Source organism: Aristolochia californica, unplaced genomic scaffold, assembly GCF_029961685.1.
Source record: "Aristolochia californica isolate CCGP_79_NKW_82.1479 unplaced genomic scaffold, dmAriCali1.0.hap1 SCAF_15, whole genome shotgun sequence".
Taxonomy (NCBI): Eukaryota; Viridiplantae; Streptophyta; class Magnoliopsida; order Piperales; family Aristolochiaceae; genus Aristolochia; species Aristolochia californica.
In genome coordinates this window covers 20,377,393-20,395,763 of record NW_027181826.1, presented here as the reverse complement: position 1 = coordinate 20,395,763, position 18,371 = coordinate 20,377,393, and the positions used below count along the sequence as shown (strand labels likewise).

Here is an 18,371-nt window from a genome sequence, read left to right as displayed (position 1 = left end):
TTCTTAGAAGGTGGGATGTCTTAATTGGCTCGATTATTTATTCGTAAATATTAATTTTAAGCTAATATGATATATTAAACAACTAATCATTATTTATGCCAGTATTATATTTGCATCTTGCTTTAAATTGTGGGGGTGATGGCTTTATTTGTTGAAACAAGCATGAGCTTCAAATTCATCTCGTCTAAACACTCTTTTAATTCTCAATTATCGATGTCATACCAAATAAAGCTCAAATTCATCTCATCTAAACACTCTTTAATTCTCAATTATCGATGTCACACCAGATAAAGCTCAAATTCATCTCATCTAAACACTCTTTAATTCTCAATTGTCGATGTCACACCAGATAAAGCTATTCCCAAATGCCTTTAAGCATCTTTTGAATTGTTCTCATAAAAGTATCATTGATGCCTTTGGTTTTTCACTTCATTCTTGATAAAGAAGGGCTTTAAAATGATGCCCACACATGACTTAAAGAATGCTTCTCAGCTTTTCTTTAAAAAGCATCATTGATAAAGTTTCTCCAAGGCTTCCTCTTGAAGAATGTATTTAGACTGTTAATGGTGTTTAATATATTAATTTGTTGAATGATCTTGATGGCTTATTGTGTGACATGCTTTCACCAACTGTATTGAATAAATTACTTTTTTATGTGTTTAAATATTTTTAAAAAAGTAAATAAGAGATCAAAGTAGAGAGGAGAGAAAAGGGTTAAGATTTGCTAAAACCTAAATTAATCGGGGCATAAATTAATCACTTTTACGAGACCATTCGTGTGGTTGGTTTTGGAGGAGCAAAGGATTTGATTATAGCAAATCCTAGCACCACCACCATTGAGGGATCCAACTATGAATTTTTTTTATTGATGCGAACTATTATCAAGATAAGGTGTTAACTGTAAAATGATACGAACCATTATTATTATTCTTGGACTTAGTTGATTGGTTGAATTAGGTTAAATTGAGTTTTCTCTTCTTGGGAGTTTAATGGAAAACCCCGAGTTGGGGTTTCTATATAAAACGGGGGTTGAGATAGGTTGAGAATGGATTGAGTTTATGAGAATGAGGTGGAGATTGGTCAAGTTTAAGTCAAGTTTAAGAGAATAGAGTGGGCGTTGGGTTCAGAGGATGGTGATTGGGTTCAAGTTAGGTTCGATAATTCAAAGACTTTTGGATTCAGATTTAGGGGTCGGGGTCAGGTTTAGGTTTTGAAAAACCCAACTTCGATCATGTACCCACCCATTAATAACCAATACACCTACCTAGTTACACTAAGTGGGGGGGTCGACCTCCATGGCAAAGCATGTGAGAAGAAAAAACGAATTTGACTATTATTATAGAAAAGAATAGTTAGTAAAAACGAGATAATAATAAAATATTTATTTATTTAATTTTTCTTTCCACGTCAGTTTGCTTCGAATCGTATCAAAGTCGTGTGTGGTGCGGATTGTAAAGGTTATAAAGCCCGCGTGAAATCCAAGCAAAACAGAACGAGTCGACTCAATCACTAGACTCACTACCTCATTCTGTCCCTCTGGAGTATGGACGATACGAGACTTTTTCCCGAGTCGAGTTCCCGAGTTTACATATACGGCATCTCAATATTTATAATCACACGAATGCCACTTTCTCCCGTTCATAGAGTCATCCGTCACAGAAGAACGACCGCGCCGGGTGCTCGGCACGCTTATCGCTGCCGCCGTGGGATACAACGGAGAAGTCGAGACTCGAGATCAGCGGTGGAGAAAGGTTAGGGTAGGTTAAGATCGGAAGTGCTAGAGCTCCCTCGCCGTTGACTATCATGGCGGACGGAGACAAGCCCCTCAGAAGAATCGCAGAATCTTTCAAGGAACTCGCTGCGATTGTAAAGTCCAATTCTGACCTCGAGGTTGGATCTTTCTCTCGCGCTTGTTCGAACGTTTCGGTCCTTTTCAGTTGCTTAGGTATTGCTTTCAAGTTCGCTGAACTGGATTACGTCGCAAAGGTACCGGAACCTCCTGGTGTTCTCTTTGTTATGCTATATCAGTGTCGAAATCTGTCTTTTGTTTCAAATTTTGGTTTTTGGGCTTTTGGAAGACTTAGGCTTGACAATCACTCGTCTTCTGTGTGATCAAATAAAACATTACCTATATGGAGGCATTACGTTTCTTTCATCATCATTAATCGAGCAATATATGTTATTTGACTAATATTTCAGTTATTCGTCTAGGTTCAGTTTGTTGACTGATATTCCAGTTAAAAAGCATTCTGTTATTTCATCTTCATTTATCGAGTAAAATAGGTTGTTTGATTTATATTCCAGTTATTCTTCTAACTTCAGTTATTTGACTAATATTCCAGCTATTCGTCTAATTTCAGAAAGTATGAATTTTAGATTATTGGGAGGAATTATCTATGAATTTATCCATATCTGGTTTGTTAATCCCTTTGTATGTGATCTGGCTGTCCAATGTCTCCCTTTAACGTGAAAAGTATAACATTTTATGAATATCTTTGAAGTGTGTGTTTTCTCATTAACCGGCTTTCTGTTTACAAGATGGGAGTTTCCAATTGGCGCTTAAAGTGTACCCCATCACGAAGTTTTTATGTCAATAATGAGAGATTCTCTTGCTGCAACCGTTCATGGTCATTGTGGATTTTATGTGGTTTTTTCCTCTTGTAGAGTGTTTCCAGCATTCTCCATTAAATGTAAACCTGAGGACTTCTTAAGGTGGAATTCATTTATATATTTTGCCTAGTGCTATATTTTGTTTAATTTACAGCATTCTGCATTAGTGATAGCTCATTCCAAAATGCTAATATTCATTTTCCATTTGGTATTACATATTTTTAATATACATGCAACTAGAAGTGGGTAGCATCTCTGAAAAAGACGATTGCCTCTGTATTTTTTAATGTTTAATTAAGAATGCTATTTTGCTTCCTGTGGCTGACTGAGTCTTGCTTTGTTTCCTTTTGCTGTGATTTTTATTCTAGCACTGGGTGCAAGTTCATTTGATGTAGGTCTCATTTGTATTTTTTCGGGATGTCCCCACATTGAGGGGACTTCTGTGGATGAACAAATGCTAAGATCTTTTTACCTTGGGATATCAGGTTAATGATCTCTTAGAAGCATCAAAGTCAATTGGTTCCTTACAAGCCATGCTTGACCATGATGTAGAGCAAAATCGTGTGAGAATAGCTAGTAGCCATTCGAGGAACCTTCTCAGAGTGAAGCGTGGAATTGACATGGTCAAAGTATTGTTCGAGAAAATTCTTGTGTCAGAGTATGTTTGTGCACTTTCAATTTGGTGATAATAAGTTTTATTGCAATGATTGTGTTGGTAAATAGGAACGGTCTTTGTTTAGTGTTATTCATCTTTTCTTTGTAGGTTTTGCTGTTTCATGAAAATATCTTTTCCATGAAGATTCCAGTAGCATCTGTAATAATTTTGAAGCACGCACCTTTTTCAGGGGTAATTCTCTCAAGGATCCAGCATCAGTTGCTTATCGTCAGGTTTTGGGTCCTCATCACGGGTGGGCCGTGAGAAAGGTTGTTGCTGCTGGAATGTACACAATTCCAACGAAGTCACATCTCATGAGAATGCTAAACGAAGATGGTAAGCTATGTTTTCTGTTGGAATTGCAAGGCTTTTAGAGCCCCATGAGAACTTTGCTTTTCTTGTTTGTCTGGTGCTTTAATTAGAGCCCTATGATATTAGTTTAGTGGACCTTGCTTTCTGATTTGCCAGATGCCTTAGTCAGGAACCTAGGACTATCATCTTAGTGGACCTAGCTTTTCTTGATATTCTGTTAGCAATATGGATTTGTTCTAGTTGATTTGATTGAAGATACCATTTCTTAAGTAGCCATGTTGAAATTCTTCTTATCTGGAGTTTGTTATTTTATCTATCTGGTATACAATTTTGCAATCACAAGAGCCAGTTTTGGACTGAGTAGACCTAGAGCTTCATCACTCCGTAAAGTTATTTTTTTATTCTCTCCTTTCTTGTGCTTTCAGAGGCTTCAGCAAGGATTCACATGCAAAATTACGTTTCTGCATCAGCTCTTGTCATTCTCTATGTTGAGAAGCTATTCCTCTCAAGAGAATTGGGCATTGACTGGTGATCACAGGCAAGGCTGGTGCAATTATTATGGCTTTGTTCCAGGTACCGGCTCTCCCCATGGATCCCCTGTTCCACCTAGCAATTAAATTACTGCTATAAATTTAAATTTAGTACCACTTGTATGTAAACTTTCCTTAGTGCAGATGCATTTCAAGCAAATATTGAGAAGCTAATTTGTGATTACTATTAACTGTGTTTGAATGGGATTCTGGACTTGTAAATATCCTCTCCCTGCTTGGAACATAGAACTAAATTGTATGATTTTTTCAAGAATTTACATTTTGTGTTTGATAATTGATGATGATTCTGCATAAGACTATAAAAAGACTGAATTTGTCTCTCGATTGTGCAAATATTACACACGGCATTTGTCCAGTAAACCTTTAGATATCATTTGGTTAGCCTTTTCGTGGAGAAGGATAACAACAGTATTAAGTAACTTGCTATGGAGTTTCCCTGGCTAGAGTGTGACTGTGTAGAGCTCATTTAGCAATTGGAGTAATTTTTTGTAATATGGTCTCAACTTTCCATCAGTGGTGGATGTACTTTCTGATTAATTTCATGATTTTAGGGGGTATCAGAATCATGATGCTATTGTTTTGAGTAATTACTTGAGGCAATCGTTGTAACTACGAATTGCAATCTTAGAACATATATTTCTGAATTCCATTGCCAGGTATATATTAATTTTTTCTAGGTTCCTTTCTGATTGCTCACATTTCCTTCATCTTTATATCTTCAGAACTAAAATAAATGATATATCTGGCAAAATAATATTCATGCTATAGCCATTTTTCTATGATGTTTTAAGATAAAAACAAAACTAATATGCCGAAATGTGACAGTGATTTTTTTAAGAATTGGATTAATTTATTGCAGGTCCATGCCCCAGATCGGATTGGTCAATTGGAGCTTGTTCCTTGTGCAAGCCACAAAGATGTTACAATAGGGGGAAAAAGAAAAAAACTTGACTGTCGATTGACTATTATGCTAGAGAAAATTTCCCCCTAGACACAACAAAAGGGGAAGGGTGCTTTGCACCTAGTTAAACTGGATTTAATTTTTATAACATTGCTTTATATAAATGATATGAGATTACCATAGTATATTTAAATAAAAGATACAAGTTTATGTTCATATATATCTGTCAATTCTGGTCTTAGTCTGAATGTGCCGACAAGCCTTTGTACTTCGATTTATTCGATTTTTTTTTTTAAATATATGACCTTGTAAACATGAAAATTTAATCACTAAAATTTCTGACTTTTGATCGACAGTCAAAATTATTGATTTCGATCAATGATCCAGATTAAAGGAGGTTGATCCTCGTGAAAATTGAGAACTTGGTCTTGTCATGTGTCAAGATCTCATAGGATCAAGATTAGTCTTACCACCCCCAGTTAATTTTTCATAGATGAGGGAGACAGGGAGAGGGGGTGGTTAAACCTCCTCCACCCCTATATAAATGGAGGTTATTTTGCCAAAGACAGAGTTGAAGAAGGCTAACACGACCTTTTGTTTATAGGTTATGCCATATTGATGCCGCATTAGCGTCAAATATGTACCACACCATTGTCAAGTATGTAAGATTTCACACTAGTTGATATCAATTCTCACTATTATATAGTTTTTCTTTTTTATGGTTTTAAAATTCAAAAAAAATAACTAGGTCCACTCATAATTCTATTAGGAATAAAAGAATGGAAGTCTTTTAATTTTCTTGGATTTTTTATTTTATTTTATTTTAAAATAATTTTATGTTTGTAAATTTATTTTTATTTAAAATATTTTTGAAACATAAATGAGAGATGACATAGGGAAGGGTTAAAGCAGGGATTGACTAGATACAAGGATGAAGTTTCATTTCTAACTCTTCACTAGAGTGAGGTTAAGGATTTCCAAGAGTATGATCTAATAGCTAAGCATGGTTTGCTAAGATGCACTTATTACTTAAAAGCACTTGGTTTGTCTAAAGTTTTACAAATTTGGTCCCACTTAGGGGTTACATTCAACTAAATCGACTCGCAAATTGCTTAAACTTGGCTCTAAAAAACCTTAATTTTATTTAGTTTTTACTTGTGTTCGGTTAGATCTCAAACTTGAAATAAAGCTCGTTAAGTATAACAAATCAGGTTTGAAACTTTTCAAACTCGACTTCTCAACTCATGAGTTGGACTTATTAACATAAAATTTCCTACAAAAAATACCCTTTACTCTAATTGATCTCATCAACTCCCGCAGTTAGTTTATGATTACTCTTATTTATCTAAAATCTCAAAGACGATCAAATGTTAAGCCATTTTGGTTCCCTTAACATTCGATGTTGCAATTAGCCAATGAAATAAATACTTTCCATGGATAAGTTTGATATTTATCTTCGGTCTTAACATAGATGAATTTAAAAAAAAAAAGCGAAGGAATTAAACAAGAACAGTAAATCACCTTTTGATTAATAAAAAATGAATAAAATGAATAAATACTTAGAATGAAGGTTTTAAGGGGACGGAGGAGGCCCCACGGCAGCGGGAGGAGGGAATTTAGCGTAAGGGTCAGGGTTCGGAGAAAGAGACGCCTCACAGTAGTCCTTCATCGTGTCCAGGTATGCATACATGAAGCTGCTGCGAAAAATGGATCTCCACATATCGCTCCAGCAGGGCTTGGCAGTCACCTTGTTCACCAGCCTGCAGCAATCCGGCCACATTACCAGCTTATATTCTCTTAACGATTCGATAAGCTGCTCGCTGCAGTCGGAATCGCTTTCTGTTACTTGGATGAGTTCCTGGAAGCATTTCTCGCCTTCCGACGGGGAGCTGGGCGCCAATGCTTCCACCGGAGGAGGAAACCCTTTCCCGTTCTCTGCTTCCACTAATCCTGCTTCCGTCCATGAGGCTGCTACAGCCATGAACAAGAGGATTCCTGCGTGAGCCGTGGAAGCCTTCATCTTCCTCCCTCCCTTTCTTTCTTATTCTTTTCTATACCTTCTTCTGCTCGCTGCTTGCCATTGAAGGGGAACGGAGGTTTTTATAGGCCTTCAAGAACAACAACAACAACAACGACCATGAAAGAAGTGGATTCTGTTAAAACGGAAGTGATTCTTCTCCAGAAAATTAAGAATGATTTGATATTAATAGTTCATATCCAATCTATTATCAGCTGTTTCTCCCAACTATGTGGAGGCTTTTTAATCTTGCCAAGGCGTTGGTGGTGGCCTTCAAACTTAGCCCAAACAGTTTCTCTTGAAGAATCATGTTCTAAAAACAGGTCTTACTCGTTGTGTTAAATTCTTCAAATTTCTAATTTTTTTGGTTAAATTATATTCGAGATCATATTATCATATTAAACAAATATTAATATTATATTATATTTATTTAAATTAGTATTTATATCTTATTTTAAAATAAGATTATAGCATATACAAATTACTCCAAAAATATTTATTAGTATTATAATATATTTAATATATGGATATATCTCGAATATTTTCTTATTTGTATAGCAAGTAATAAATAAATTTTAATTCGACCAAGAGTTAATCGTATCAACCGATACGTGACAGATTTTGGGCAGCCCGATACGTATCGGATTTCCTGTGATTCAGACGGGATAGTCCAGTTTCGTTTCCCGATCACCATAAAAGCTGTGATGGTAGCCGGAGCCGTATATGTAAATCAAACAAACAAACTCGGTTCTACTTTCTACTTCAAAAGATTGAAATATCCTACCGAAAAAATGATCGAAATAGATTGTTGGTGCAGAAGAGCGACGTGTTCTTCCTTCAAATTCAAATCAGTTTCCAAGAAGACCGTGTGTGTCTTCAAGTTCACAGTCCAGAAACCAAAATCCAAAATCTATCTAGAAGTTCCGTCGAAATCACTCTTCTCCCCCCGCTCTCCAGCTTCGAGAACACCGAGCACCAATTCATACAAGACCTCAGTCCAAAACGACAAACGCCATTGATGCAGAGAAGAGAGGTCGCATCCGAGCATTTATTTTCAGGAAATCCTCTTCTTCCCGGTAAGTTGAAAACTTTAAAAAGCTCTTCTTCCCTCCAAAACTTTCATGATTCATTTTGTTTTCTTGCATTGAAGCACCCCGAGACCAGCACCACTTTCACCAGATTTCTTGAACCACAAGCAGCGACGCACGCTCATCTGATCTTTATTCGTTTGAAACCTGCAAAAGGCAAGAGAAAACAGGGATGCGCACGGCAGCAAAATCTACAAAAGCAGAAATAGAAAAAAAAAAAAAATTGAGATCTGCAAAAGAACGGAGCTCGAAAACCAGAGCTTTCGCCATTCGCTTTTAAACGCCTCGAAAGATCAAATCACAGAGAAAACAGAGATAAAAAATTAAAATATAATCCTAATGCTCCTAGATCGGCGTCTGTTAAAAGACGTTGAAACTCGAGCCCCTCTGTATTTGACCCCTAATCCATGTACATGTACCATCATGACATCAAAAGATGACATGACATGCATTCAATCTCACGCATGCATCACCGATCTTAGCACTCTGATGACTGAATATCCCACATCTTTTTACACAATGACCAAACATTTCCCAAGCAGTTAATAATGTAAATAAAGTCAATAGAGGGGGCAAATGAGAACAGATCCCCAAGACGGCACGTACAGGCGGCGCGCCTTTTCAAAACCGTTCGGATCAAAGTTGCTACTTGACGCAGGTAAGACACGCGTCAGAAAAGAATTGTACATGCGGGTCCCTCCCGTGGGCAAAATATGGACAGCGGATCGTCTTCCGGGCCCACAGGGTTCCGTAAAAGGTCATTCGGATGAATAGTCAGGGAAGGAGGGTAAAAGTGGAAAGTAGCTGAAGATTTTGTAAAAGATCCGCAATTAAAGCGCCGCAGGGACAGAATGAAGGTTTAGGAACACGCGAAATGAGGCATCATTGAGGAGGTAAATGGCTTCGGAACACATGGCGGGCGGGCCACCCCTGGGCTCATTAAATACGGAAAAATTTTGGGGACATTTGCTTGCTGCAGGGTCACATCCGAGGGCATGCTGTCGGGAGCTTCCACAGAAATAAATGGCGGTTTCGCTCGTTTTCGCTCTCCGGGGGGAAAGCTGGAGGTTTTCGATTTTCTTTTTTCTTTTTTATCTAATTGAGCGCGAGAGATGTTGCAGCAGATCTTCGTTTCGGTCCACAAAATGCTCTGCTCCAGATCGTCAATTTATGTCGGCAAACTGGAGTGCTGGAATGTGGGGAGGCTACCGCAGATCTGTATTGAGAAAATAGGATCCAATATCTGAATTGAAAGATAGCTCGTCTTCACATAGAGCCAACTGTTGCGAATCTAAAGAATTACTGTGATGTAAAGATTGAGCACTATTGATTGTATTTCGCACATTTGTTTCAGGCCCGAATCTCAAAAGAGGGGCCGCAGAAGCAGAACCAGAGTTATCCGAGAAGACGTTTTTATCTAGGAAGGCGTACATCTTAGTTTTATTTGAGAATAAGAGGCGCAGATCGCTAGCAACCTATCGTTTACACCAGAGATCCGTTGAAGGCGATTCACCTTTTATGAAATGAAGTACCACGCACATATAACAAGAGTGAGGAACCTGCTTTGGATAACAGCACAAGCAAGCTACAACTGAAGTTCGTGTATAGACTGCGGGGCAAGTTGCTGAATTAAAGGCATTCCATTGTAGGCTGTCTAATAACCTCTCGGTTTCAGTTATTAGACAGAAAACAATGGGGCAGCTAGGGATATTACAATATAAGCAGTGACAGCAGAGGAAGAAGACACCGGAGGATATACTGCAAGATGCTGAGAAAATTATAAAAAGAGCTAGTACATCAGGTTCTCATCCCTAGAGTAGATCAAATTTTAAGAGCTACATAAGATTACTAAAGCCTTATCAAGTCAAAATACTTTAAAAGAGTTAAAGAGTTCCTGAACTCTAAAAGATCAGTGCCTTTCATATGTTTATGCAAAAGACAACATAGATCTGCAGATTTAATTATATAGGTATCATAAGAGGTGATCAGAGGAACGACCAGTTCATGAACATGAAAGCCAAGCAGTGGTTACTGTCTTCTTCATTCAGGACCTTCCATGCTATCGCCTGCTCGTAGGAGACGGGCCTTCCCATGCTCGACACACAAACCCCAGCAGGAAGATAGGAGAAACCCTGAAATTATCGGGGAAATAGTAAGAAGTTTGAGCCTAATGATATTCCAAGATTGCAAGAGATGATCAGGCATAGTTGAGACACTTGCCTGCTGCATGATCTTAGAGAACTCTGAGCATAAAACTTTTCGGCCTCCCTCATCAAGAATCTTGTCAAGCATTATATCTTGTAAGGCAATAAGTGTTGTTTCAAGCATGTCAAGTCCAGCTTGGTTTGCAAAGGTGAAAACAGGTGATGCCTGTGATAAAGTTCGAACAAATAAACATATTTTAAATCATTGAAACAGACAAATAAAAACAACAAAAAAACCAAAAGAAAGAGAGAACAAAGTTTACTACATTTGACTTCAGCGAGCAACACAGAATTGCATCAGAGTGGTGCCACAGAAGTTTCAGCAAGGAATCACCAGTCTGACCATCAGGCCTCAGGAGTTCAACTCCAGTTTGAAACCTGCACAAGGATCATAAAAGTTTTAATAGGCTCCTCCAAAGAAATTAAAAAAAGAGGGTAATGCATCTCAAGACAAACCTGTAGCTCCTACAGATCCATCGTGCTAGAGTAACAGCCTCTGGGGAACCAGGAGGTGCTTTTGGTCCCAAGTGAGAGCCCAGCCGTGATGGGGCAATAGCCATAGCAACCCTTTGTACAGACCCAACAACGCTTCTTACATATTGGCGAGCCATTCCTGCGACACTATCACGAAGGTGGTTCTCGAATGTGAACTGGAATGCTATAGTGAGAACTGATCTCAGATTATACGAGTTGGATCCTGTTTCGCCAGTGGAACGAGCTCCTCCTGGTCCTTCAAGTGCAGATGCCAAATCAAGAGTGCGTGTGGTAGCCTGACCATCCTGCCAAAGGGATATGGAATGTAATTACATACATCTTCCAAATAAAGAACCACATGTCAAGGAATAACTTAGCATCAGAAAAAGAAAATTTTCATGGTTTAAAGTAATGATCATAGGTTCATAGAGATCCTTGTAAAATCCATGCATGCTTATGTGGCACAACATATCTATCATAGGTGCAACACTGGCATAACATGTATAAATATTTTCACCCAATGGGCAAGGAATTTTTTATCTCAAGGCATCTCTGAGTCTACACCACTATTGTTGTACAAAAACAGAAAATCTCACTCACTGATTTGGGATCCAACGGAATCACACGGAAGCCAGAGGGCAGTAGAGGAGCATCATCAGCAAAAGATTCATCAATTGGTGCAAATACAAGCTGGGCACATGAACCAGCAGCATTCTCATCCACTCCACTGCAGAGCTGTAACAATTTTTGGGGCATATATTTATTTGGTTCCACTAGTATAAGACATCCAATGAATTATGCAGCAATCACAATTAACTGAAAATTCATATCAGGTTTAGATGACACACTTGCAGCAAATACATGTCTCTTGACAAAACAGCATCATCTGGAGTGAAGCCGTGGCCACCTTCTAACCGTATAACTTCCAGGAACTGCAGTTTGCCAGTAAAACAGTCCCTTAAAAACAGCTGGGAGCGCATACTTTAAACATACGGGGGACAAAAGACTCACCTCTTCATGTTCCACCGTATGTGCAAGAGGTAAGATCACTTGACTGCCTGGAAAACCACCAACCCTCGCACCAGGCACTGCATAAGGGCTAGCCTTCAGGGAAGCAGCAGAATATGCATCAACTCCACAGTCAGCCCATTCAGATCGGTGTTCCCTTAGAAAACGAACAAGCAACGCGGGTGGTACATTCTACACAGGCACAAAATTAATCAGCTCTTGAAGAGATGGCAACAAGAAGGACAATAATTTTGAAACAAAAGCACTACACACATGGTAGAGATAAGTACATGAAAAATTACATCTGCACCGGGATCTAAACACTCAGACAGACCAGAGATAGAGATAGTTCACATTTCATTTCTCAATGAAACAAAAACAAAAACAAAAAAGATTTCAGGCGCCAAATTTGGCCCCCTAGATACCCGTAAAGCTTCTAGTAATGTGCCTGCAATGAGTGCTACTTATGTTTCTCTAGGCACAAGTTTGATCCTCATTTTATGTGTGCCTCCCAGGAAGACCATCATAGAAGTTATCCCATCAGGAGTGTTACATCCAACAATGTCAATTACTGTTACAGAAGCAGCCAAAATAAAGGAAAGCAGAAACACCAATAACAATAATGAAGGAGAAATTTAATAGCATCCAACCTACTAATAGAATCAGTAAATGATAGAGAAAATTGGATGATTCAATACAAAATCAGTATACTTAGCATAAGGACCAAATCAATATGATAGATCACTCAACCTCAGAACTGTAGATCAATTTAGCCGACCACATACTTAACAAATTGTGAATTACATACCTGCAGCAACATTGATGCCTTTGCACACAACACACCACCTCCTAAAGTAGAAAGCATAGTTGACGAATTCACATGAGTACCAAATAATTTGCTAGGTGAGGAATTTATGGCAATTGTAACATCCTCCATGCCGTCACTATTCATTAGTGACCATCCATCATCAGCAAACCCATTTACAGCATCATTAAAGCCCCTGCAGACAGTTTTCTCCCGAGTTCAAGTGGTAATATATATACATATATATAGAAATAAAACAAACCAAAGAGAGAAGAGCCATGATGTCACAGTTGAATCAAATGGTTACCTGCTCAATCTTTGGCTAAAAGTGCGGAGTTCAAGTGGTAATATATATATACATATATATAGAAATAAAACAAACCAAAGAGAGAAGAGCCATGATGTCACAGTTGTATCAAATGGTTACCTGCTCAATCTTTGGCTAAAAGTGCGTAGCACTGCAGGCTGACGCCCACCACCATATACAATTTCACCACTAGTTTCTTGAGCAATTTGTCTGACATGTCGCAATGCCTAGGCAATGAAAATTTGAGTTGGTCAACAAAAACAACTTCCTAGGAAGAAGAACTAAATCTGCCACTTTCCTGGATCTGATTATAAAAAACTTACAGCAATTGTCATTTTCTGTGCCAGAATTTTTGATGATTCATATAGTGGTCGGAGAACTTCAGGCACACTCCATACCTGCAGAGGAGCAAGGTCATTCTTTCAAGTATAACCACAAAAAAGAGCATCCAGAGATATATTCAGTAGCGAACACATACATCCAAATCAACATGATCCACTATGTGTATGATGGAACCACCACCCTCACATGGACGGATCAGATAGCCACTTGGAAGCACTTCAGCCCTCACAAAATTTGGAGCAGGAGGACCAGCAGGTCCACCAGTTGATGCAGTCAACGATCTTTCACAGATCTAGCATGCCAAAGGAACAACATTTAGAGAAAAACAATATGAAACCCATCCACAGAAGATGAAACTCGAAGAACTTCCATCTATACATTTAAAATTTTAAAAACATACCACAAGACTACCATCTTCTAGACCAGTAGTGTATCTCAGTGTCCAAAAATCGCGTGCTGCAGCCAATGTAGTAGGAGCATATGTCTAAAAATGACATTTCAAAAAGAAAACAGAATAATTTATAAGTTGAAGGGTATATTTCAAATAATTTATCAAATCAACATCAAGATTAGCATAAATATAGCATTGACCTGCATATAGACAAGCTCTATAGTCCCCCCATTACCAGTAGGGAGAACAGTGAAGACCTCCAGGCAGCGGCAATCACGGTACCAACATGGACGATCTTTGAGTATTTCTGTGACCTGAAACTCAACCCGTTTTAACAGAACTCCCATCTCACAATTAATAAAAAGAAACAAAGAGAACATAGCTTACCTTTGTGGGTTCTAAACTCACAAGACCGCAAGCTCGTGCTGCCACACCACTACAGTTGTGGGAAACAGCAACGATTCCAATAGAATCCGGACCAGGCTACGGTGGAACATATAAAATGTTTAGTTTATAGAACTGATTTTCAGAAGACATGCATCATATTCAGCTTTCAAATCTATATTACCTTCATCCCAATCATCTGAACCCAGTCGACAGCAGTTCCAGTAGCCTTGTTAAGGAACTCTGCCAGGGTCTCCTCAGCAACAGCAAGGAGTCTGAGAATACACAAGCAAAAAAGACTTCAGATCAAAGAGATGATATTATCATACAAAATCTCCCAACAATGTCGGAAGCAGCAATCAAGTATCAATCCCAGGAACCAATCTCAAGTTTATACTTGCTAACTATTCTCCAGTTTCACTCATATGTAACTATAGAAATTGAACAAGTACCTACCCAGCTGGGTTGTTTGCATCCCTTTGAGGATGCTGAGGTGTTGGGTTTTGTTGGTGCTGACCACTAGTGACCACAGACTCACAGCTAGTGTCTGTGGTCGCTACAGATGCCTGCACAGAAAAACTAAATAATTAAAAGAAAATCGGAATGGCTGATTAATTTAGGACTAGGAATCTGAAATAGTACATATTGACAATAAATATCACTAGGTAAGTGATGCCTCATGAGTATGAAATGCAACATCGAAGAAAAACCGAAAAACTAGGAATATTTACTACTAATTCAAAACTCTATAATTGCTGAGCAATCTTACACTTTGCAGTTGTTGTTTCATATATCCATTCTCATACACCAACTGCGAGACCTGCTTCTGCAAGCGATCATTTTCCTCCATCAACAGCTTGTTCATGGCAGTCAGCTTCCTGTTTACTGTCTGGAGTCGAGAAGCCTCCTTCCTCTGCTTCTCTCGACATCTGAAGGAGATAAAAGCTCACAAGTCAGTATAACATATGCACAAAATACGTCATTTGACTGCACAAGCAGGAAAGTTTCCCCAAAATCAGCAAGCAGCCACTTCCAAACACAAAGAAGAGAAAGGATAAAAAGTAAACCAATATGACTGGCAAAAGAGTACACACCAAGAAACTGAAAATTCTCTAAACCTAATTTTGCTTAAGCTCATTTATTGTGGTTCGAATCAACAAAGATCAGAAAAGTTACAAGAGCTGTTTCAGCCTAAAGGCCAAGATAATCAAGAAAAGAAATAAAATAAAAAATAGCTCGTAGTAAAAAGACTTAAAAAATAGTACAATGACCGAATTATTGATTATGCTTCTTTCAAATCACTTTTAAAATTCAGAGACAAATTAATAACAAAAAAAGTAAAGCAAAGCTTCTACCCAATAATTTGTCAATACAAACGAGATTTTAAAGAAGACACATAGTTGATCATACATTTTTTCTTACAAACAACCAAAACGCCCCAGAGACTATAAAATTCTACTTCATCATCGCCAGAGCAAGACAGCAACAACACTTTCGCTCAAGAATAAACACCCTATTCACTTGATTTTACCAAGCCCTCAAATTTCGACTTCGGCAATACATCTTACAAGTTTCCAAAGTTTCCAGGCCTTACAGACGAGCAAGACCTACTTCTCTCCAGTGAGACATCATTGTCTTCTCGATATTATCACCGGAAATATTCTCTCACCCACTGGTTTACCCAGTACCGATATCAATTTCTTCTCACAAACTCAATTAGATCATTCGAATTAAGTGTCAAATAGACTGATTTCAAACTAATACAAATGCCAAAGAGACGAGCACAGGAATGATTAAATGGTTAAATAGACAGTTTTTTTGGCTAAAAAAACAATTACACCACTGCGCCCTTCATTAAAACAATGCAATAGGGAAGAGAACTGTCAAAAGCATAAACAAACGAAAAAATGAGAATTAAGAGTTAAACGCCCCTATAGACACTGATCTCCAGTCACCAAACGATCGCTACTTATCAACCAAAACCCATCACCTTAAACCTAATATTGTTACTAAATCTAAGCACATTTCCATCAATATTGTTACCCATCACGTTAATCTCCATTTTCACTCATTTCCGTGCTCACAGAAAAGGCAAGAAATCAAGTGGAGAAGAGAAAAAAAGATAGAACGAAAATGAGAACTTCCATCAGTACAACACTACAAGGAACTGCAACTCCTATTTCCTCCCACTACGAGATGTCTAGCCGCACAGAGCAAAACATATTTTGAAGCAAGCAGTATACTACTATCGAAAAAGGACAAGACCAAAGAAAGAAAAGAATTTTCCACCAAATCTTCTAAGTCCGGTACCACATAAAGCATACTCATGCTAAACAGGGTAAAGGAAAATATACAAGAACAAAAAAACAAGACGAAACCAACAAAAATGTACCAACAATGTCTTTTCCGAGTTCCAAGAAAATGTAAGCGGAGACCATTTCAGATACAAAGGAGAACAAATGCACGAGCACCTTCATCTTTACTCCCCACCACTGTCATTCTCACCTTCGGTTCTGAAACCAGACCTTGATCTGCTTCGGCTCGATGTTAGACAGTATCGGGCACTCTCTTATCAGCTGCTGTCGACGCAATGAGCTTGGCTTTGGGCATTCCGTGTACACCCTCTCCAAAGCCTCGACCTGCTCGGGAGTATATCGGACGTACTTGCTGCTGTCCATCGCCTTTGCATCTCTCTGTTGTTGCATCGAGAGCGCCATTTCTCACAGGAACTGGAGAACCAAATAAATTGATAGAGCACCTCAGAGAAAATGCACAGGACTCACAAGAGTGAAATTTTCGTATGCCAAAAGCACACAAAAAATGAGCAAATCCCACCTAAAGACAGCACACAGAAACGATAACAGAAGACTGTGGGGAGAGACACCTTTTTCACAGAGGACGGACCATTCAACAGCGTGAATGAAAGAAAAAACCGATGCAGATTCGAACTAAATGAAAAAAGACAGGGAGATGAACCAAAACAGGAGAATGTGAACTCCGGACACTATGAGAACCTTTAATACCCAAACAGACCCGTCAACAATCAATATACGCCAGAAATAAAAACCCCACCCCAGAAACGGAAGGAGAGAAAGAGAAAGAAACAACGGCCAACAGACCAGCAGGAAAGACGTGCACAATAGAGTACGCTAAACTATTCTCCCTCCAGTCTGAACCTCCAAACCCCTCCTCCAAGTCGTTACCAGCAGGCTCTCTCCTCCAGGAGAGCCCCCTCTCTCCCACATCACAAACGAGCTTGACCACAGTGTCACCTCTCCGTCTATCTCCCTAATCCAAAACCCACCTCCACTTCCGCTCGACGAACACGACGACCCCCAGTAAATATTCTTCAACACCCATTCCAACACCTTGAAAGGAAAAGCAGAAGAAAAAAAAAACAGTCGTCGAGAACGGGCATTTCAATGCCTGACTCGAGGAAAATGCAAATGTAGATTGGACACTGGAGAGCTTTTACTCATTTTCTCGTCTCTTTTCCTTATCTTAATATCTTTTTTTCCCTTCGTTTACCTGGCAGGAGAGATGGTTTCGGGGAGAAAAAAAGCGCGGTTCGCTGCTGTTACTCCTGCAGCTGCTGCTGCTCCTGCACAACTCTGTAAGAAAAAGTACAGCTGTCTTCAGCAAAACAAACCAGCTTTCTCTCTCTCCCCTCTCCCTTTTTCTCTCTCTTCACCCTCCAACATACATGCATCCATACCATAAACCCATCACATGAAACATGGCCCCCACTCGTCCCTTTCCACATTTTCTACAGATAAAACCCCCGAAACGTGGAGCAGGAGTGACGGCGTCTTGTCGGACGTTGCCACCACCGGCCTGGGCCCACATAATCGATGGACCCCAGATCTTATCGCACGGTAACCACTTCCGGACCCACGTTAAATGTTGGAGATATCGGACCGTTAATTAATAATGGACCCCACATAAAATTTCTCGGGATATCGGGACGGTTTGGGATGTTCCGGTCAACACTCGGCAGGTGACGTACTGGTTCCTTCCCTGAAACCACGCCGTTTCGGCCGAATCTTGCATCAAATGCTTCGATATCTTTTACCGACTTTTTACCGTCGTTTCGCTTTTATTTACTTACCGCCACTCACGTCCTCCCAGAAATTTATTACTGGTTTTTTTACTTTGGTTAGACAAACGAGATCGGCAACAGAGCCACGAATCTTTCTCTCCTTTTTCGGCCCTCAGTAAAAAAAAAGTAGGGTAATAAATGAAAATTTACCGCACTCGGCTTTCCATTGAAGAACACGCATTTACCTAACCCCTAACTTTCATCCAAATTGAATTATCCAGAC

The 18,371-nt window shown here is 39.1% G+C and overlaps 2 protein-coding genes across 2 annotated transcripts; one reads left to right on the top strand and one right to left on the bottom strand.

Moving 5' to 3' along the window:
* Nucleotides 1–1,663: 1,663 nt before the first annotated feature.
* Nucleotides 1,664–5,245, top strand: LOC137952051 (accelerated cell death 11-like). Its single transcript, XM_068799118.1, has 5 exons — nt 1,664–1,986; nt 3,096–3,268; nt 3,456–3,601; nt 4,003–4,150; nt 4,988–5,245. Exons 1-4 carry the CDS (start codon nt 1,804–1,806, stop codon nt 4,107–4,109), a joined length of 609 nt encoding a protein of 202 aa, XP_068655219.1. The 5' UTR covers nt 1,664–1,803; the 3' UTR covers nt 4,110–4,150; nt 4,988–5,245.
* A 4,645-nt stretch (nt 5,246–9,890) lies between these two features.
* Nucleotides 9,891–17,602, bottom strand: LOC137951104 (homeobox-leucine zipper protein HOX32-like). Its single transcript, XM_068797694.1, has 18 exons — nt 16,555–17,602; nt 14,819–14,978; nt 14,506–14,615; nt 14,234–14,324; nt 14,053–14,148; nt 13,866–13,979; nt 13,675–13,758; nt 13,411–13,566; nt 13,256–13,330; nt 13,053–13,159; nt 12,629–12,821; nt 11,824–12,012; nt 11,661–11,744; nt 11,413–11,547; nt 10,795–11,117; nt 10,605–10,716; nt 10,355–10,504; nt 9,891–10,266 (listed from the first exon to the last, which is right to left on the bottom strand). The coding sequence occupies exons 1-18, from the start codon at nt 16,764–16,766 to the stop codon at nt 10,120–10,122; spliced, it is 2,538 nt and encodes an 845-aa protein (XP_068653795.1). The 5' UTR covers nt 16,767–17,602; the 3' UTR covers nt 9,891–10,119.
* Between the last annotated feature and the right edge of the window lie 769 nt (nt 17,603–18,371).

Coding starts and splice junctions, on each gene's coding strand:
- LOC137952051 (XM_068799118.1), top strand. CDS start 1,804: ATGGCGGACGGAGACAAGCCCCTCAGAAGAATCGCAGAATCTTTCAAG. Junction 3,269..3,455: donor GAGAAAATTCTTGTGTCAGA/GTATGTTTGTGC, acceptor CACCTTTTTCAG/GGGTAATTCTCTCAAGGATC. Junction 3,602..4,002: donor GAGAATGCTAAACGAAGATG/GTAAGCTATGTT, acceptor TTGTGCTTTCAG/AGGCTTCAGCAAGGATTCAC.
- LOC137951104 (XM_068797694.1), bottom strand. CDS start 16,766: ATGGCGCTCTCGATGCAACAACAGAGAGATGCAAAGGCGATGGACAGC. Junction 14,149..14,233: donor TTCAGATGATTGGGATGAAG/GTAATATAGATT, acceptor GTTCCACCGTAG/CCTGGTCCGGATTCTATTGG. Junction 12,822..13,052: donor TTTAGCCAAAGATTGAGCAG/GTAACCATTTGA, acceptor AACTGTCTGCAG/GGGCTTTAATGATGCTGTAA.